This window comes from Amyelois transitella, chromosome 21 (genome assembly GCF_032362555.1).
Source record: "Amyelois transitella isolate CPQ chromosome 21, ilAmyTran1.1, whole genome shotgun sequence".
NCBI classification, from domain to species: Eukaryota; Metazoa; Arthropoda; class Insecta; order Lepidoptera; family Pyralidae; genus Amyelois; species Amyelois transitella.
Window position 1 is genome coordinate 5077156 of NC_083524.1, and position 22400 is coordinate 5099555.

The 22400-nt window shown below is 36.6% G+C and overlaps 2 protein-coding genes across 5 annotated transcripts; one reads left to right on the forward strand and one right to left on the reverse strand.

Annotated features, from left to right (window-relative positions):
* The first annotated feature begins 269 nt into the window (after positions 1 to 269).
* LOC106135566 (splicing factor C9orf78) lies at positions 270 to 3039 on the forward strand. 3 transcript variants are annotated; one of them, XR_009657313.1, is made up of 4 exons: positions 309 to 445; positions 866 to 1299; positions 1602 to 2433; positions 2557 to 3039. XR_009657313.1 is itself a non-coding variant. In XM_013335915.2 (3 exons), the coding sequence occupies exons 2-3, from the start codon at positions 885 to 887 to the stop codon at positions 2087 to 2089; spliced, it is 903 nt and encodes a 300-aa protein (XP_013191369.1). In that variant the 5' UTR covers positions 270 to 371; positions 866 to 884; the 3' UTR covers positions 2090 to 3039. The 3 variants fall into 3 exon arrangements, 2 of the variants coding, with proteins under 2 accessions (XP_013191369.1, XP_013191368.1); XM_013335915.2 differs by having other exon boundaries at positions 270 to 371; positions 1602 to 3039; XM_013335914.2 differs by having other exon boundaries at positions 1602 to 3039.
* Positions 3040 to 4272: 1233 nt separating this feature from the next.
* LOC106135597 (nuclear pore complex protein Nup58) lies at positions 4273 to 16307 on the reverse strand. Of its 2 annotated transcripts, XM_060950289.1 has the most exons (12): positions 16070 to 16307; positions 15535 to 15920; positions 15088 to 15252; positions 13990 to 14040; positions 13372 to 13449; positions 12713 to 12843; positions 11322 to 11472; positions 10378 to 10521; positions 9423 to 9581; positions 8434 to 8565; positions 6277 to 6360; positions 4273 to 5802 (listed from the first exon to the last, which is right to left on the reverse strand). In XM_060950289.1, the coding sequence occupies exons 1-12, from the start codon at positions 16144 to 16146 to the stop codon at positions 5720 to 5722; spliced, it is 1641 nt and encodes a 546-aa protein (XP_060806272.1). In that variant the 5' UTR covers positions 16147 to 16307; the 3' UTR covers positions 4273 to 5719. The 2 variants fall into 2 exon arrangements, with proteins under 2 accessions (XP_060806272.1, XP_060806273.1); XM_060950290.1 differs by lacking the exon at positions 13990 to 14040.
* Positions 16308 to 22400: the final 6093 nt, after the last annotated feature.

Sequence of the window (22400 nt, forward strand, 5' to 3'; positions counted from 1 at the left end):
ACTTTCAAAGTATTTGACTCAGACGTGCGTCCTGTGATTACACTGGTACTTCTAACGGTAGGAAAATAATGTAACTGACAATCGTAAGAAGCCTGACTCCCATACCACTGTGAAACCTTTAATGGGGGCCAGCACAACAGACTGTTGTGAACTCATATTTATTCAATATATAATATAAAACGATATTTGTATTTGTATTGATATAAGTAGTGAATACTTTTTACAATACAATATCGATTTTTTTGGTACTAAGTACATAGTCGATTTTTCGATTAATCGATCTCAGATCGTTATGCCAACAACAAAGTATTTCATCTCTATTTGGTTTGTGACACTGACAGGAACTACACGTGAAAAAAAATTAATGCTTGGTTAGTAAATATTTTAGTTTGTGTTACGTTAACTACCTAAGCTAGGCTGGAAGGTGTATTTAATTTAACCGTTGGTACGTACATGCGCTGGTGGTGGTATTACTTACTACATTCTCTATTTCTCTTCTTACTGGGTTGACAGTAACCGAGACGGACCTACACTTAATAGAAATTAAATTGGATTAAGTGCGTTTTTGCCTAATTATAGGTCTACAGAACCTGAGATCGGTGCAGGTACTGAAGAAACTAGTAGACTGACTCACAGATTGGCAAAATATCTGGGTATTTTTTTATAGGTAGGCTGGCTGAGCTTCTGGCAAACATTGTAAATTGTACAATAATTGTACCTATATGGTACTACTATATAATATACTATACATACTGTGCCAAACTGAGTAAAGAAGGGAAAAGCTAAAGACAAAACAAAATACCATTTTACTGAATCCAAAATATCAACATTGTTTTAATTTACTATATATTTTGTGTCTTTTCAGTAACCTACAATTAATCTAGATGGAAGAATCTAAAAGCCAGGATGACATAGAAGTAAAATTTAAACCTAAAAAGCCTAGAAATTTAAGAAAAAGAATAAAGGAAGAAGAATCTGACGATGAGGAAGTTATATTGGCAAAGTTGGAAGAGGCAAAGGAAATACAGAAACTAAGGGAAAGGCCAAATGGTGTGAGTATTATTGCATTAGCTACAGGACAGAAGATAACTATAGAAGAGGAGGTCACATGCAAAGATCCTTTTAAAGTGAAAGCTGGTGGAATGGTCAATATGCAAGCATTAAAGAGTGGAAAAGTGAAGCAAGTTGATGATGCATACGACACAGGCATAGGAACTCAATTTTCAGCAGAAACAAACAAACGAGATGAGGACGAAGAAATGATGAAATATATTGAGGAGCAGTTAGCTAAGCGGAAAGGTTAGTTTACATATTTTGTCAATAGGTGATAATAATTGAGAATATTTGTTCACAAAATTTTGTAATCTGTAAACATACTTAGCTTTTTATACCACAGCTCCTAACTGTCAACACTAAAATTTTGAAAGTTGGAAGCTGAGAGCCATTAAGAAGGACCACAACTTTCAGATTGTTTCACTATTTAAATTTCATTTCTATTAATAATTAATAAAAGTATGAAAAACATTTACAGCTGAATTGGCTTGATAAACAAACTAGTTTTTCTGTGTGTAATATCAAGTTAATTGTTATTTATTTTGCAGAAGGACATAGCGATGAACAAAAGGACTCTGAAAATAATGACTCATTGAAGTACTTATCCCCGGAGGAGGCTGCCTTACTTTCTCTCCCTGAACATTTACGAGTCTCCTCCACTCATCGTTCTGAAGAGATGTTGTCCAATCAAATGCTGAGTGGCATCCCTGAAGTAGATTTGGGGATTGATGCTAAAATAAAAAATATAGAAGCTACAGAAGAGGCAAAAATGAAACTTCTTTGGGAGCAACAGAACAAAAAGGATGGACCATCTCAATTTGTACCTACAAATATGGCTGTGAATTTTGTACAACATAACAGATTTAATATTGATGATAATGCTAAGAAGAGAAGAGTGGAAAAAACTGAAAGTGTAAAGCCTGAAAACAGTGTAATAGACGCTAATGTAGATAAAATTGTGAAAAAAGCTAAAGGCGAAAGGGCGACTGATGACTATCACTATGAACGATTTAAAAAGCAGTTCAGGAGATATTAAGCTGCTCCGTACAATTTTTAATGAAGTAATTCCAATAAACTACATGATCAAGTGTCGTTATTCAAATTATTATTAAGTGATGTTCGAAATGTTGTATGTTGTAATTTATTATAAACAAAAACGTTTTATACACTATTTTTGTAGAAAAATAAAATATAAAGGGTGAAGAAGTATGTAAAATGCGTGCTTGCTAAACTTATTTTGTTATTTATAGTCTTGCACAACTGTATACAACTCTTAAACGTAATAAAGATAACATAAATACATACCCTTGCGGGGTAGACAGAGCCAACAGTCGTGTGAGATAAAGATAAACTCGATAATAAACCACCATAATGATCTACGTACGTATACATATCTTGTCCAGAAGTTAAGTGAGAGATAAATACTGAAAACTTGGACATAAATATTGAATTCTAATTAAAGCGTTTTTTAATATTAATTAAGATTTGGCTTTTTTTGAACAGTTTCGCCATAAAAGCTCGAAGGCGTGCCACGTACTGAGTGATGCCTGAAGTGGTGTAGTCATCATCAGGAGCGAGAAATTGGCCAGGCAACTGAAGCGGCTCGCCAAGCACGAGTTCGGGTGGACTGGCATGGAGATCTTCTTTCCAGGAACAGGCCCAAGGAGGACCAGGGGAAGAGATTCTGTCCACTGCGAAGAGTAGTGACACATGGTGGCGGCTTTCAACAGGCGTTGCAGAATGAGGAGTGGCGTCAGGCGCGCGCTGACATAATTTTTTATTTTCATAATTTAAACGACACGCTACATATTAATAAATATGTCACTGGCAGTTTGTAAAGGAAAATGATAAAAATAATTTGTTTATCCACCAGCAGCAGAATTGGACTCGAGCTACCTGTAGTTAGGCCTGCAGAGAAAGAAACGTTGTGAAGATACCTATGAATATTATAGTATAATTTGAAATAAAATAGGATAAATATTTCTATTTCTGCGGTTTATTTTACGTACCTATAGTTTGCCATAGACCTTAAAAAGTTAAACAATAAAAGAACTTCGACGCCACGTGTGAACAACTCGACAATCAAAGACCTATTCAAAAACTTCGACCAACAATGATGAGATCTCATATCACAGATGAGAGCAAAATAAAAATAGACGTTCTCACTTCACGTCACTAGAAGACGCCCGTAGCTCCGCCGCGTATAACGAACAATCCCATTATTTTGTTAATTAGTACAACCCTACATCACACAAGGAACTTACATGCCAAAATAACAAGATTCTAGACCTAGCGGTATGGGCTGTACTTTACTGTCAGTCAGTCAATAGTCATTCAGTAAACAGACAGATAAAGGATACAATCCTCTAATGTAAAAGTTTTTTTTATTATTTCGGACAATGAAAAACAAAAAAAAAGTTTTTTTCTTTGACGTCGTTTTTAGGGTTCCATACCCAAAGGGTAAAACGGGACTTTATTACTAAGCCTCCACTGTCAGTCTTGTGTTTTTTTTTTTCATTTTCTCATCACCCCTAATATTTTTCATTTATTTAATATTTGTTTCTGCAGATACACAAGAGGTACCAATTCTACATATACAGTTTATTTACCTACATATGCTAACTAGAAGTACACCCGCGGTCCTGACGTCAGGAATTCGGGTGTACCTATTTTATTTTAAAATCTTTACATAGAAGGAGGTACACAGATTTTTAGGATAGGTACACTGAGGTACACATCAAGTAAGTACGTTTTGTTGGCAATCGTGATTCCGGCGGCTGTCGACTTCGAAAAATTGAAAAAGATAGCGCCACTGCATCGAGCCGGAAGTCAAAAATACAACGGTGACGATTTACGAAGAGGGCGCTACTGTGGCGAGCTAACGAAGTGACCGCGCAGTCGCCCGAGATTCATTGCTTTGTCGGACTTCGTACTGTGAACTTGCTCCTCACGAAATATTGTCATATAGTTGAATTAATAGTGATTTAATAAAGTTCTACTTACTCAGTTATCGCCCGTATTATAATTATCTAACAGTTTTTAATCCAAAACAGATATTTAAATCAGTGAGGTACACCCGCGTTTCTGACACATTATTCAGCGGGATCGTGAGTCTGGTCAGTGTTTAATATCCTCCCTGTTTATAACAGAGAAGGCGACCAATTAGATACACTGTCATGCACAACGCTTTTATAATGGCGCAACAAACAACTGTTCAATGCTTTACACTTTTATTACTTCAACAAGTATTTATGTACAAAAATACGCCATTCATCCTAACATACAATAACTATGAAATCACCATACAATATTTTTAATGCACTCATTAATGAAACACGTTACATATGACTAATACATTATTTACAGTTTCTTAACATATAAATTAATTTAAACTACAAGCATAATAACATTCGCGATTTCCTCGTGGACTAACTATTATCAGCTCATATAATAGCATCCCAGTTATCTGTTTGTAAAAACTAAAGTTGCAAATAGTTGTGCCATCTCATCTGAGTGTTCCTAATGGCATCATCAATCATCCTTTTGGCGTGAGTCCTGGATGCGTCCTCGCTTCTACGACCCGGGGGTCCGCCTGAGACAATGATCTGGGTAAGTCAGGTTTTTACAAGAAGCGACCCCCGTCTGCCCTCCTAAACTTTACAGAACCTAATCCAATTTGGATCATGGTTACACAGACACAACCAGTTACCTAAATATCCAAGATTCCTCACGATGTTTCCCTCACCGTAAAAGCATCGGTTAACGTTTATATACTAACTAAAAAAATAGGTACAGTCGCCGCACATAAACATGAACCACAGTTTATTTAAATTAATCAAACTATAGGTTTTCCTACAGGCGACTGAGCTGCGGTAGGATTCGAAGGTACTAACGTTAAAACGAGCACGCTTGTTTGTATCCGGAATCTTAGCCGATGCTCTAAAACTAAGCATTATTATTATACCTTCCTACTGGCCATTGTCCCGGATATATCCTCACCAATATGGAGAGGATCGCCGGGTACGCCAAAAAATACTATGCACTATAACATGCAATCTTTTATCAAAACATTTTTTATGTAAAAAAAAATAAAGCAATGAACAGAGACAATCCCTCTGTCTCTGTTCTTTACGGGAATATGAGAAACGTTCCGCACATATCGCATAATCCCATAAACAACGCGTGCGCATATGAACTCACAAGAATATGTCTGCGGTTCCCTTTAAGTGCGCTTCATAGTCCACATAAGGTTAATCCTTAATATGACATTTATTGAGATGTAGGTTCCATCTCAATAAATGACATATTAAGGCCGTGTGTCTTTCACGATCGTTTTCAAGGCATATGTAGCCAGAGGTTCACCTAGTTCAGTCAGATAACTAAAGACATAGAAAGAGTATAGATATGTCTATTTAAAACTTCGTGAATAGACATCTGTATTTCGCGACGGCGGCCCAGTTGAGACACGAGCTAATTTGGGAGTAATAATTTTGAAATTTGTTAGTTTTTTGTTTCTAGTTTAAAGTCATCATGTGTGTTTTATTCATGGTTTGAAATTGGTTCGTTTTGTTTCTAGTTTGAAGTCATCATGTGTGTTTTATTCATGGTCGGTTGTGTGAGTCCTCGTAATGTTGACGGCGGTGTGGGAGCCCGCCTACCGTCAGTATCATTGCTTGCCGCGCTTGCCGGGCGGCTTCTGCAGCTGGAAGCTGGGCGGCGCGGGCGCGGCCGCGGGCTGCCAGCCGGGGCCTGCCATATATATACATTATTAAACTAGAGCAAGATCGTGGTAAAGGAAATATAAATAAATATATACGGGTATACGAGCCTGAAAGTTTGAGATTTGTGTTAAGAGATACTAAACCCAGTAGTATAGTATGTACCATGTTATATAGTAAGTATGTTGATTATACCTACATTATTTATTATCACTCACACCAAGATTTTCTGCTTAACCATTTAAGTCCTATTAACCTATTAAGTTAGCATTAAGTATACTGTATTTACAAATTGTAATTGTTACAATAGGTAAAGAAAAATATTAATATTTTATAATAAATACTTAAATAGATAAAAATCAAAGTTAAAAGAAAAGTTCCTATTGCCTTAGTCGCCCCAAAAGACATCCACGGGAAAGAATAATACATAAAGAAGACTTATTTTAGTGTTGGGAAAGACGTACGTTATGTCAAATTAACATTTTGCAATATTATAACGACTTACCGCTAGTATCTGCAGTGGGGAAAGTAGATATGGTGTTCGCCACGTAGTTGAATGGAGTTGGGCCCGCCAACTGTTGTATGTTGCCTGTAAATGGAAATATATTGGTGAAATACATACAAACATACGTTTTTATTCCTTGCGGGACAGACAGGGCCAGCAGTCTCGAGAAGACTGAAAGGCCACGCCCGGCTGTATGGCTAAATGATGATTTTGAGATTCAAATAGTGACAGGTAGATAGCTAATCGATTAAAAGAAGAATCCCAAGTTGCTTTTCCTTCGATCGAATTTTACAATCTGCACGCGCAGAGTAGCAGCTAACGCACATTATGTGTTTTCTTCGTTACCAGACTAGATTAATATGCCTTTTCCTTTAAGTCGCCTTTACGACATCCATTTTTGTATACTAGTTTTTAAGCTGGACAAAGCCTAACATCTGAGAAAACCGCCCGGTTCGAATCGGAGCAATATCGCGTGACGGGACTACAAACACACAGACAGAAATACTAAAAACATATTTTTCGCTTCTGCTGATATCCCTCACCCCATATCGATTTGTGCCAAAATCATATAACTTCAGACATCAGTAAGCTACAATTTTATTATATGTATACTAGCTTTTGCCCGCGGCTTCGCCCGCGCAAATTTATTTTAGATTATAAGGATACGCCATAAAATTTCTCCCATTTTACCCCCTTAGGAATTTAATTTCCAAAAAATTCTTTCTTAGTGTATCCCTCCTAATTAAAATCTACGTTCCTGTCAAATTTCATCTTTATTGGCTCAGTAGATTTTGAGATTTCGTGATTCCTAAATGAGTGTTTTTCGCTTTTATATATAAAATTCGGGTGTTTTATTTATGCATACCGATTACGCCGAGATTTATGGACCGATTTACGTGATTCTTTTTTTGTTCGGTAGAGTATACTTTCAAGTTGGTCCCGTTGTTACCTAGTCAGGATCTGATGATGGTATTCCAGGGAAATCAAGGGCAAACCTCAAATTTACAGGCAATTACGTTTTTGACAATTTCATAGATCTGTTTAAGTATTTGCGTCTGATAGTCATCATCCCATGTGAATGAGCTGATGATGGAAGGTACAACTCCTCAACGGTTAGGAGTTGAAAGAAAATTCTTACGAAGTTATACGTACATGTGAGGCTATTAGGTTGACCTGATAATAAAAAGTAAATCTCATTAACGTTAAGAATTTAGGTGAAAATGGATGCGGACAAATTTCGTCTCTTCACTTGTTTCCTTTTAGCTGTTTGTATGGGTAGTGTTAACACAAAATAGGGATTTAAAGGCGTGATGTTATTAATGTTATGCATGTATGTACATAATTATGTATGTTATTATGTATGTTAAAGAGACGACTGAAAGTTGTCATACAAAGTCTTTTTTTTTAAGGATGGGAAATCATCAAATGACCTCTCCCGCTCTGGGTGGAACGGAAGGGAGTGTCAGACTTTTACTGACTAACACGGTATCTCGTTAGAACTTTCCCGCAGCCCCGGCTCAGTTTATCCCGTTTCCCCCCCTTGGGGGTTGACATTTCAAAAATCCCTTCTTAGTGCTCACTTATGTTACTAAAGGAACCTCTGTTCAAAATCTCAGACTCCTATACCGAGCGGTTTCGGCTGTGCGTTAACAAATCAGTCACCCAATCGCACCCCCTAAATCACGATTGGAGGGTAGTTTGAAAAAACTTATAATGTCAAACATATTTACTTGCCTATGTACGTGTTCATGCCAAGTTTCAAGTTTATAAACCCAAGGAATAAGATTTTTCATAGAAACGTTTTTACCCCTTTTCCCCCCCTTGGGGGTTGAATTTCCAAAAATCCTTTCTAAGCGCTCCCCTACATATCCCAAGGAACCTACATTCCAAATTTCAGCTGTCTACGACCAGAAGTTTCGACTGTGCGTTGTCTGTCAGTCAGTCACTCAGTAACGGAAGAGTTTTATATATATATGTAGATGGATTAGTTAAGGGACTATAACACGTTCTCAATTATATCATAATGCCAAACAGATGAACGCGGCCTATCAGTCTCATCAAGGCTGTTGGCTCTGTCTACCCCGCAAGGTATATAGACGTGACTATATGAATGAATGTAGACGTGATTATATTATTATGTAAGCATGTATTAGTTACCAAGCGCTGCTCTAGGATCGCTCAACACCGCACTGCCGTAGGAGACATCACTCGATTGGCCGAAGTGGCTGGTCTTGGTCTTCTTCTTTGAAGATTCAGCGTCTTTCAGGATCTGGTCGAGACTTGTACTATCTGGAATGACAGGTGAGAAATTGATGACTGATGATGATGAATTAAAGCTTGAACTTGAACAAAAGTTCGACGCTGGCAAAAGCGCCGACCATATGGTGCGCTGGTTCAATGATAAAAGATTAAAAATTAGGTGCGACGCGTTGTTTGTAATTATACCTGTCCGTAATGTGACGATCTTGATTTCTGCTTTACCAAAAGGTTAAGCAGAAATCACGGCCGGGCGACGTGATAAGATTTAAGCTAGCGAGCGATGTGGAACATTTAACAATACTCGTAAATGCATGCTTCTATCTGACTTTTCTCCAAACACAGTCACATTACTCATGAAATATTAAAATAATGAGATATCCTGCAATGTGGACATTGATATATTTAATTGCAGATTACGTAAATTTAAAACTGATATATTCAAGATTCTCTGCACAGCATAGTCTGGCATTGTTTTTGTAATTGTTTGTGGTTAACTGTATTGTATGTATTTGTAATTTTAGTACTTTATTATTATAACTGCTTGCTCATAACAAGTTTTATATTAGTTATTAAGCTTAAGCAACTGCGCATACGCGTTTAGGATGCTAAGTTGGAACAATTTTAATTATTAAGAAACCTTGTATCTTATTAGTTAGTGTCTGTTGTGTTGCCTAATAAATAAATAAATAAATACTTTGCTAACAACGGGGTTTTGACGGACCCAATCCACACTAATATAATAAACGTGTTTTTTTTTGTTTGTTTGTCATCTTTCAAGTCAATACCACTGAAACAATATCCATATAATTTCGCATACATGTTGAGAATGGAGAACATAAGGTATAGCAAGTTAAGCCACGGTCGAAAGCTAGTAAAAATAAACTTACAAGAGCGCGTTTCAAACACGTTGCTAGGGTCCTTGAGCACGTATTTCCTCAGATTGAGGTACTGTTCCTTCTGAGCTTCAACTTGGGAATGCACCGTTTGCAGACGCCCTGCCAACGCCACTAGAGACTCGTGCATGCGACGAATACCCAATGTCAGTTCTGTGAACAAATAAAAGTAAAAATTAACATAATTAATCATTCATAGATTTAGTTCTGGTTACATCTTCACTTCTCTAGATAAGGTAGGTAACAGATTTCTAAACATAGCAATTTCAACCTTTGCAAGAGAACTTTTATCATTCCCTGAATGTGTATTGGATAGTATTAAACCTTATCTAATGCATAACTTCGAAAATAGTCATTGGTAGTTGTCAGCTACTTTCATGTCTTCGAAATGTGATCAACTGTTGCTCTAACTTCGCCACTAATACTTAAAGCTGAACCATTTCGAAAAACTAATGCACTTCTATACAGTTCAGAATAATGACAGAAAAACATAGCGTGCACCAGCTGTTTCTGATCCTGTGCAATTTTTTTAAGCCAATCAAGGACTGGTAATCTTTAAGTCAATATTCTAGCAACTTGTCATTTTTCTAAGAATCTAAATACTTTCCAGCCAAAAAAGTGCCGTGTAGTTCCCGGCACCAATACAAAAAAGAATAGGTCCTCTCTATCTCTTTCCCATGGATGTCGTAAAACGCGACTAAGAGATAGGCTTACAAACTTGGGATTCTTACTTAGGCGATGGGCTAGCAACCTGTCACTATTTCAATCTCAATTCTATCATTAAGCCAAATAGCTGAACGTGGCCATTCACTCTTTTGAAGACTGTAGGCTCTGTCTACCCTGCAAGGGATATAGAGGTGACCATATGTATGTATGTAAAAAATTGTTCCAGTCTTGTGACTATTGTCTCTGTCTACCCCGTAAGAGATAGAGATACATGACATGTTACCTTGTTCAGTGAGCAGCTTGGGCTCGGCCTGCATCTGCTTGTCGGCGACGTCCATCTGCCGTCGGAACGTGATCAGCTGTTGTTCTAACTCCGCCACTAAATCTTTCACGTACGGCGGCGGAGCGGGACTTTCTAGCTCTAAGCCTGTGAACATACATTGTTATTTAAAAAAACGTACTCGTGAACATTGTCGTTAGTCGTATATAAGAGATTTTGCATAATTGTAAAATTTTATGTTTTAAAAAACATATATAAAATATATAATCACTGAAAGGTTACGTTCAGCTATCAGTGACAGGTGGCTAGCCCATCGCCTACAAGAACAATCTCAAGTTTATTAGCATATCCTTAAGTCGCTTCTTACGACGTACATTGAAAAAATATAGAGTGGTCCTATTTTAAATTGCTGGGAACGGCATGCTTCATGCTATGTATACATTGCTTTATATTGTATAGTGATAGGGTAAGGGTTTAGGCATCATATAACCCATGAAACTATTCCTATTCTAGCGTTGGTCATTGTTTTCCTTCAAGTTACGGAGGTGAGACGGTCAGAGTCTGTGTAAATAGAAGTAACCTCGTCAAATCACCTAGGATAGGATAGAATAGTCCCGGGCTCTGCTGCAGGGCGTTGTAGATGCGCCGGGAATACATGAATAAAAATACTATGTAGAATAGATGTAAAAAAAAGGCAGACGGAGTTTTACTATACGGCAAAATGAAGCACCAATAGTATGCCGGCTCACTGTAAATATACAAGCCTCACGCACACACTCACCACGGCTGTCATTACGTCATAGATAAATTCCACGAAATGGAGAGTTTTTTGTCACTCACACATGCGTTCAACGCCGCCTCTACGATGCCTCACTTTATTTGAAGCCACACTTCGTCCGCCTTTTTATCTACATGTAAACTACGCAGTGCGACCCTGTGGTGAGTACCTGGCGTGTGGTGGTCCCGGGCGGCGCCGTCGGCGGCGGCGAGCGCGGCCGCGGCGCCCGCCCGCAGCCTGCGCGCCTGCGCACGCGCCTTGTTCACCTCGCCGCTCAGCGACAGCGCTAGCCGTAGTGTGGACTCCGCTTCTCGAGACACCTGTACATGTTATAAACTTTTTAAATCTGTCCTAACTTATGAAAAGATTGATTGTTTAATAATTAACCAAACATAAACACATATAAGGATGGAATATAATTTGAACAAATTGAATGGTAAAACCTATACATTCAGGCAATAGGCTATTTGACTGTATTAAAAATATACATTTCTTTTATGTCATCAGTCTTAATATAATTTTTTTGGAGCGATTTGTAATAACGCGAGATAAAAATATTGCATTATTTTAACAAAATCCGTCTCAGAAAATCAATGTAAGTATATCTTGGTAACCACTGATCTTAGATCATGATCTAAAACCACTTCCTGCGAATATTCAAATCCATCGGCATAGAAAAAAAACAGTTTCGTAGGAGATTTTATTGTTGTATTAGTGCATTGAGGCACTGCACAACATTTATAGGAACTCATTTTAATAATTTTCACACATATGACGTGGCACAAGTTAAATAAAACAAGAGAAAATAAAAACTTTTCGAAACACCAACAAGCTTTGTATGATATTTACACGAAATTTACGTCACTGCATGCCATGGCCGCCATATTGCTAAAAGTCGCGTTTTGGCGGCATATTTGAATATTTAATTTCCTTTTTTGATTTTTTAATAAAATAGCTGTAATAAAGGCAGAAAAGTATTTTTGTAGGGCTCCTTATAAACAAATAAATACCCTAAGATAGTTTTTAGAACTTTGTCAAATAGCCTATTATCCCATCCTCGTGGCAGTAATATAATACAGTTACAAGTATATTTACTACCTAAAGGTGCATACAGATTTTGTAACAATATTGTATTACAATACTGTACACATTAGAATAACAATGTTATATTACATTTAGTGTCCACATTACTGAAACATTTTTGAATAAAGTTATATTTTAACATATTAACTTATAATCTGTAAGCACCATTACAATAACCATGGCTAAACTTTATCACTATTGGATCAAGGTGAAAAGCACACCCTGGGCCGATGAGAGTTCTAAATATTTTTTTTGTAAATTGACATCATTTAATAAATTGCCACAATGAAATTGGTTCCACCGCCTCTTAAACACTTGCGCTTTTTAAAGCAGAAGTAACTTTTATTATATATTTGACTTTAGCAAGTAATTACCTTGTATCAAATGTTAAGCAATAGACACTGAAGCCATAGATCATAAAAGCCTTTACATTTTTCATCCAAGAGAATCATCATAAAGTATACAAAGATCATTTACCTTATGAAGAGGTTTGATAGACACCCGCATGACTTCAGAACTGAGTGATTTCTGTTTCTTCACAAACTCTTTGAATGAGTCAACTGTGGTTGAAATCTCGTTTGGCAGTTTAGTCTGCTTTGGGGGCTCAGCTGAAAACAAAATGTATATTTTGTAAACACGAAATGAACACGGGACAAAATGGCATTATAGTTATAAAGCAGTTTGATGTTTTAACTAAGATCAAAGTTATGTTCGTCTGTGGCTTAGCGGTGGGTCCGGATTCTTATCCCGAATCCCCAGGGCATGACAAGAAACAAATAATTGGTTGTTTACCCATATAAGTATTTTAAATATAGTATCGTTAAGTTTGCATTTCGTAACAATTCTTAAGCTTACTTTTAGGTTAACTTCATCTGTGCAATTTGTCTTGTGTGATAGAATACAAGAGTCGGTCAAACTCGAGTTTGACGAAAGTGAGATTTGCTTTTTACCTCTTCACATTTTATGTACCGACTTAAAGATAATTAGCACACGTTTTATTTTTTCATTCAGAAAAAGTTAGTGTGATTTGCAGTTAGAAGTTACATGCGAATCACGCTTCATCATGATCGTACAAGTGCGCAAGCTTAACTGTCAGATGACTAAAAAAACTGATTATTTAATTAGATATTACTCACTTTTTGCATCAGTAGCATTTGCTGCCCCAATGCCTGTAGTAGTTGCAGCGACACCACCAAGGCCCAAGCTTGGAGTAACTAGAAAAAATACAAAATGGTTTTATTATTCTTCTACAGTTACCTTATAACTTAAGCAACTAGAAATGTAATGTTAGGGGGTTGATACACGAACATTGATAGGACGAAGATGCCTTCTCTCTTTTTCTTACTGTTTGGTTAAACAGTAAGAAAAAGAGAGACGGCCTCAAACCTCAAAGATTAACGGCAGAGATGTTAAAATATATTACTTTGCAATATCAATGTTCGCGAATAAGGGGGCAGGTTAGATGGAGGTTGCTTGTAATCTAGCACCCCAGGCTCCTCTCCAGAGAGGTTGCGACTAACTTCAGGAGGAAGAAGCTAATACCACACAGTTTGAAAAGCAAACAAACTTAACAGATTTAACAGATTGAAAAGCAAACATCCTATATTTTTATTTCAAAACGCATACCCAGTTTGCCAATTGGTACAGTGATCATGAAATTGCATTGCATTCTTATTATGTAATTTGTGTTATTATAAAAAACCTTTTTCAAAATTTTATAAAGCATAAAAATTATATCTAATATTTTATTTTACCTAAAGTTGTCGGCTGTGTACCAGTAACTGAAGTTGTTCCTAAATTCAAACCTAAAAAAAGAAATAAAAATAAAGAAAAGATAAAAACAAAAGTTAAATAAATGTAATAAATAAGGTTTTTGTATGAATTAGTTTCTATAGGACAGACATTGTAAAACTTGGAATATTTGTTAAAAACTTAAAAAAAAACTAATAAACTGCATTTTGATCCTTGATATATAAGGTGTAAAAACCTTAAAAATAAATGATGAATGAATTATGAAAATCTCACTCTGCTATCATCAAATACCTACTTTTGATAAAACATCAACTACACACATTTTTCTCTACTAAATTAAGCACAAAATATAAATAAGAAAAAAGACACATTTGTAAGTTTACTACACAACTTGAACAAAATTCTCACCAGACGAGGGTTCAATGAATCTATAGCAATCTCTTTTAGCACACTTTAATTCCACTTTATCAGTTCCCTCCTCGGATCTTATAGGGCTGAGTTCATGGATGGGAGCATTCTGGATAGGGCATGGAGCTAACATTTGGAATGTCTGGGTGATAGGGATGAAGGGACCAGTGTAGGGAGAACTTTGTCGTGGGTGCATTTTACTGGAATCACAATTAATATATATGGGAAAAATTAAATAGATAAGGCTTGTCCCTATTGAATAAATATAGTTTTAAATACCATTACTGAAAAATAAAACTTAATCATTAAGACTTAATCATTAGCTGAACATGGCCTTTGTTTTTTTAAGATTGTTGGCTCTGTCTAGCTCACAAGGGATATAGACATGACTACATGTATGTAGGTATGTAATACTAAAACTGCTTTGACTATTGTAAAATAAAAATGTATCAAAATTTATTACGACATAATGACTGACCCTTCTATAAAGGTATGAACCACTTTATTTAACTGAAGTTGGGCATGTAGTACGTAGAGCTTGCAGCCCTGGGTGAATCATGACTGACTTGACATGTCTTCAATTACCCCATTTGCATACAACTACGAGAATCTAAGAGTCACCTTATCAATAAGACAGCCTATAAAATAAATATTTATTTCCTTTAAATAAATACAATAACAGGAAAAATTACCAGTGCTAGGCGCTGATAGGGTTGAGCCAGTGCCAAAATTCAGTCCACCACCCAATCCTCCACCTCCAAGTCCTCCACCTCCGAGACCAGTGCCACCAAGCCCTCCGCCTCCTAAACCAGTGCCAAGGGTATTTGTAGTCCCAAATGCAGAGGTGGTTGTTGCACCTGAAACATTAATGTGTAGGTTAGGTTGTAATTGATAACAATAGACAACAATATAATGCATCTACTGAGAAAATATTTCTTAGTTGCTATAGGGTTAAAAGGTTATACAGGGAGATCACGATTGCTAGTGGATGCATAGATATCCTACTAAATTTTGTCACTTTAGATGACAACACAGGCTTTTACATTTTTGTAAAAGTATTTTTAGAGCAGAAGCATTACAGAGAAAACTTTAATGAGAGAAAAGATTGTAAATTAAATTACAAATAAGACATTCCATACCAAATGCTGGGGCTCCAGTACCGAATGTGGGAGCAGTTGAAGTAGTCCCAAAGGCTGGAGTCGTGCCCAGTGCTGGGGTAGTTCCAAAAGCTGGGGTGGTGCCTAGAGCAGGTGTGGTTCCAAATGCAGTTCCCAATGCTGGAGTAGTCCCAAACGTGGGAGTACTACCCAATGCTGGGGTAGTACCAAATGCAGGCGTAGAACCCAAGGCTGGAGTAGTACCAAACGCAGGTGTGGCACCCAGCGTTGGGGTAGTCCCAAACTTAGGTGTAGTTGTTGCCCCAAATCCCGTTGAGCCAAATGCAGGCGCAGAAGTAGCAGGGGTCCCAAAGAGACCTGTTGATGCTTGTGTTGTAGCCGTTAAGCCGAATCCAGGCGTTGCTGGTCTATAGAAAATAAGGAATACGATGTAATTTTCTATTTTTAGGTTATGTTTATATCACTGCCATACAAAGGGTTCACGAAATTAAAAAGAAACCTTTATTTCTTTTTTATTTTTTGATAAGCAACAAAAGAAAGGAGGTTCAATACTTACTTAGCAGCAAAATTAAAACCTCCTGAAAGTCCGGTGTTGGCGGGAGCACTAGACGGGGTACCGAATGAGAACGACATATTGTATGGATTATCTGGCCGTAAAGAAGTAAGTTTATAGTACACACACACACACGTCAGATTATAGTAGACATAAAATTCTGAAACGACATTTTCGAATTAAAGAATGATAAAAATTGACTCAACGCAACGTTGAAGTTTGAAGCGTTGAAGCCAATTGTCTCGACTTGACACAGTGACATTGAAGAGACTTGGGTTTGACATTTACATCCAAAGCCAGTGTTTCCCACTAACTCAAACTGGGACTATCCCTTCCGACGTTCGCATTCTTCTTGCTTTATGTAATAAACCTACTTTCTTATAGCATTGATCCTCGCTCTTTATTGCATGTTATATTATATACAAAACAAATTAACAGAGACATTTTTATCAAAATTTCATTAAAATCAGTCCAGCGGTTTAGCCATGATAATGTCACACACCATTCATCATAACAATCAAATTGACGGGCTCAGCTAATAGCAGCGAAGCAAAAAATTCACGGATTGGAGCATTAATACAAAATCTCGCGGAATCATCGCTCCTGCTACAATACCGTACAAACAGGCAGACTTTCGACTTAATGTTTAGTGTCGATATGAAGTTAACTTCATGTCGATACTAATCTATGCTTGTACGAACGTTACCTGCAAAGTACTCTATACTCACCTTATTTGGAGGGTAGGTAGGTATCTTAATATTATTCGTGACGGATGACGCGAAACGTTATCGTGATTGTATGTGTTAAACAAATAATATTTCTCATATGTCATTAGTACTGTCATTCATTATAGGAAGCGGATAATATTTTAAACAAAAAATTTTACAATCATTTTTGTATTGTTATTGTAATAAATACTTACGTGTAATTGATATAAAATGAATCATTTGGCTAATGGCGGATTTCTGTCAAGGTCTTGCAGGGCTCTCTACAAGGCTACTCCTGTTGCGTATGGCATCGCCTTTACTCCGAGGTCATATCCTAAATCCCTGGTCATAGAAAATCGACCGAAGGTAACGGTGGCCGATGTTCTCTTTGATCGGCTTTATACAGGGAACATTCGAGCGGAATGCGGCATCACAAAACCTGGAGGCATATACGGGTTCACAACGTTTTGATTAATTTTTTAATAAACAATATTTAAAGTTTATTACATTTTGTTTTAATTATAACTTTAGAAAGTAACTTAAGTCCTTTTTTATTTTTAACGTGTAAGTAACGTGGACAGGGAAGGAAAATAGAGTTTGAATGATATTTTCATTGTCCACGCAAAACTGATCAGAATAGTTTTAATAGAGATCCTAGTCGAGTTTTTATTCAGGCAGCTTGTCAATGCCGTGAGGTTTCGGCAATTTAAAATCATCTCATCTCTTTCATTTGAAGCATAGGTCACATATCACATTTATGGTGATCAAACAGGCAGGTTAGATGTTTTCTTCCCAGAATTTCCCCTATTCCTCTTCTTCTCCCAATGTTCTTACAGTGCATAGGGAGCGATCATACATATAGTCCCGTCTATATCCCTTGCGGGGTACGGGACCGATCATCCTATTCCTTTGTGGTCAGCTGCCTGCCCAAAATCCAACTTCCACTGTGACAAATGCATCCCTCTCACGCATCGATCGCACACACACACTTGCGTCGAGACTGGGCAAATAAAACAAAATGCATCCCTTGTCTCGGCGCGAGACAACAAAGGGTGGCTACGCAAACTTATTCTACAACGATTCGTACAAATGTCGCCCCTAATGTCATCACTCAAGGTTCACATCAAACGCTAATTAATTTGCATTGAACACAGGAAGCGTTGAGTGAAGTTAAACTTAATTGCGTTTACAGATTTTACGGTAGAAATGTCGGGGAGTCTGTGCTATGCTTTGAGCTAGGTTTTTCTAGCGCTAACGAGTTAGTAACTAGAACATTTTTATTAGTAAAAAAGACTTAGTCTGCTTTATTTTTAATGTCATAATACCTACTTTTTATAGACACCTTCAACAATTTTTACTTACTTACGACAAACAAGCTTTAATCGATTGTATGACAAGCGAAAACAGATATCTTTCACTCATAAAAGCGTATTTCTAATTTGCATTATATGCAGTGACTTCTCGGTTAAAGACTGAAAATACTGCAACAATATTTTACATACTTGAAAAGACTGATAGGCCACCTTCCGCTATTAGCAATATTTTAAATACCAAATAATCATTAGCTCATAAAATATTCGTTCAAAGCAGTAGTCACCGACAGAAGTTCCTTCGTTAAAAACATTTCCAGGAATGAAATATCAACTTTTTCCGACCAATTGTAAAATCCACAGTTACGCGGCGGTGTATCTTCCAAGTTCGTAATTAAAAATCTCGAAAGTCAATTAAAGTTGCCCCAAGAAGCCAGGCTCCTCTGGTTTTCTGCGGATTGGAGTAGAAATGAACCGTGGAATTTCCAACTCTGTTATTATAAAGAAGGGTTTCACTGTAGTAAGTGATTATCGATTGCACAGTCCTTTAGCCTAAGTTCATCAATATCTGATTTCTGGCCCCGATAAGCAACTATTTGTTGCACAAGAAATGTGTGTTTGAAAACAGTTTTATTACCAAATAGAAAATACCTTACCTTAACCCGCTGTCTTTTTAATATATTTTTATTGCAAAATCATAACGGAATATCTCCACTTTAGCTTCAAAATTGTAACCAAATTAAAACTGCTTAATTACTTAACATTATATTGAACTATTTAGTACTTTACATATGCGACAAATGTGTAGGTAGACCATTAAAGCTTGATGATATAGCATTAGAACATACAAACTATTCCTACAAAATTACTTTGTGGTTAATAGCTGTGTCCCATACGTGTGCTCACTAATTTATTCTAAGTGCTGTTTTACATGTATATGTGTATAAGTATCAGAACAGAAGTTAACTATTGCATTACATATGTTTTGTGCATAACGTTGGTACTATTATATTATAATAATAAGATTGTGACTAACTGACTGTATACTTACAAATTTTGCATTGTATTGTACAAGTACGTTAAAACTTTATTCTGCAGTCGTAAATACTGCCAACCTGGATATATTAAAAATGTCTGTCCCTTTTCCGTCACCTCGGGTGATAACGAGGTTCCTTGTCTGATTTTTCCGTCGTGGATAATTGTAATCTATGCCAAGGGCATATCGGCTGGATTCTTCTGGATCGACGGCTTCAACCAAGGTAGCAGGAAGTTTTCCAGCACGCTCTTATTAATTGCATGCACATTGTAAACTCTTTATTGCACATAAAAAGAATAATAAATTACAAACCAGTTATTGGATTTAAAATAATATGTACATTGGCGGACTTATGCCAATTGGGATACACATTGCATGTCTAACATCATATATGTATATATATCTACATAAAAATCAAGCCTAAGTCTATATATCATATCACAAGTATATTTTGACTCTCGAGTCTTAAATGTATAAATCTATACGAATATTATAAAGCTGAAGAATTTGTTTGTTTGAACGCGCTAATCACAGGGAACTACTGGTTCGAATTAAAAATTTCAATTATGCCCAAAATAACTATTCCACGCGGACGATTTCGCGGGCGCAGCTAGTACCTAATAAATACCAATAATAAATCTTAAAATATTAATCCAATGTGTACGTACGTTTGTCACGTAGTTTCGCCAGTGTATACAAGAGTCCATAATGATATCTAAATGTTATCTTTCTGGAAAACTTGTGAAAGTTTGAAAAGTTAAATTTATAATTACCTTTACTTTGTTAAATATACATCTTGAACAATGGAAGGCCAATATTTTCCTAGTATTCTTGAAGTGAAGACTGCTTACTAATTAGTGTTAAAAGGTGAGCTAGTGCAACGCCTGAACTCAAAGAAATGTAAGCTAGCACGTAATTTATGTGTCTGAGTTTCCTTCGTTTGGATTGGCATGCTCCTTTTGTACCTTTTTTGTTCGCCTTCTTGATTTTAAAATAATAACAAGCATTCTTTTGACAAAACCGTAAGTTCTTAATTTAATGGTATAGAAATTGAGATACTGGATTTATTATTCGATAATCTTTCAGGGAACAACGTCAAAAATTACTTATTATTACTTATGGTAACTTTATCTATAAGTAATTTTTGACTTCCATATTCTCTCAACAGTCCAAATGAGCAAAGTTTACTCAGTTGGACTGTTGTCCACATATGTTAATAACTAATAATAGTTATACTCTGTCGCTAAAATTTTAAGACATAAATAATTTGATATGAATTTGCGCTAAAGTTTACCTGCCTTCTTTGTAACTAACTATCATATTTCTCCCAGTGGTTGCAAAGGGAACAACGGCTGAAAACATTTTGTTCGAGGGATCGGTAATGCAATAAAATGCAGGCAGACTACCACAGATGGTAAATTGTTACGCGTGCGATGAATAATAACAAGAACGCATACTTTGTTTCCTTGTATTAAACTTCCAGGAAGTTGGACGGAGCTGTAAAATTATGTACCAGAGTATTCTAATTTTCAGCATCTGTGTTTTGTTGACGAAGGATGGGAGATATCTTGTATATTTTAGGAATGGGCTGCTATTTATTATATAAGTAGGTAGGTATTATACTAACTAGTAATTAAATTTAATATTTTTTCAAGAAAACACTCTACAACGATTTAGAGTTATTTGGTAGGTAATGGTAAGTAAAGGATTTAGATATCACGGTAACAAATATAAAATTTTGATAAAACGAATATACTAGAACTGAAATATTGTGTTACTATCACAGGATGATTAAAATAACTCGGCTGAGAAAAACTTAACCAATTGCGAATACCCGAATTGCCAATTCAAAATTTACTTATTTACTGATACTTGTTATGTTAACGTGTTTCTTATGGCTAGGAAGTCTGTCATTTTTCTAGTGCAATAACTCTGCTGTATATAAACTTGCGATTTCTCCGCAGTCTGCTAAAACTATCAGACAATTTTATAGCTGCGAGACCACACATTTTACGTGCTACCGCGCAGGGAAATCCGCCACAGGTGTCGATCGATGCGACGAGACAGACCGACGGAACGCACTCATCTATTTCTAACTATGCCTTGCTATAATATAGTAGTAGATTTTTAACTAACCATGGTGAAAAGTTTACGACATAACTTTATGAAATACATATGTGTGTATGGGGCTTATATTATATCATATTTTACTGGACAAGCCTTGGTCCCCTCTGCAAAGTAAGATTTTGTGTATCTAAGTCCATTAAAATTGTTTTTGTAATCGATGTTTACCAGTGGGGCTAGCATGGAGCTAGAACAGGACAGCGATAGTTTATCGTGCTAAAAATTTCGATGCGCGTGACATGCTAGCCTTGCAGAACGCGACTTGGAAAGTATAAGGACGACGTGCAGGAGGTATGAAAAATAAAAGATTCTATTTTATTCTATTCGATGAGGATACTGTCTATTAAGGTATGATTTACAGACTGAAAATGAATTGGTTGCACAGCGACAAGTTTTAGTAAGAATACTGCAAAATGACATCACCACATCATGGTTACTCAAACGAAATAGTTTCCATACCTTTTTTTCTCTAGATATTGTTTGCATACATGACTTACTCAATCCAGAATCATGGTCGTAAAGGCACACTTGGGCTCCTCTCCAGAAGGGAGAGATTTACCCGGAACTGAAGCAAGAGGAAGAGGAAGATTGTTTGCCTGCATGTTATTGTAGAACAAATCGGTACCTAAGCCAATGGGTGAACAAAACAAAAAACCTTTTCTTTGCACTAGTCACCCTTAGTCTGAGGAGACCCGATGGAGGAAGTCTAAAACTGGATGAAAGACTATGCTAAAGCAAAAAAAAAATCTATCTCAAAACTAATGTGTGTAGAGGGAAGATGTTTCATGTAGTGATAAATGTAATGTTCATTCATTTGATCGAACAAAAGACAATTTTCGTTACAAATTCCATCACAAATATTGCAAATCTCATAAAACACCGTTATCAGATCTTCCTCATTTCATTCGCAATCATAATCATTTCTTCTCCTCCAATAAAAAGATATAACAGCAAGGCTCCGCCGTTTGTTTTTCTTGGCATTCGTTATAGATCAAAAAATAATAGATATGCTAGTCTGTTGCAAATTATAATAACCTTCTCTTTCGCCTGGTTTTAGTCCCGGTTGCATTCACACCACTCTGGAGAGGAGCCTGGGGTATGCCTTTAACCAAGTATCCTGGATTGGGTACACAATACACACATTACCCGAAGCGACT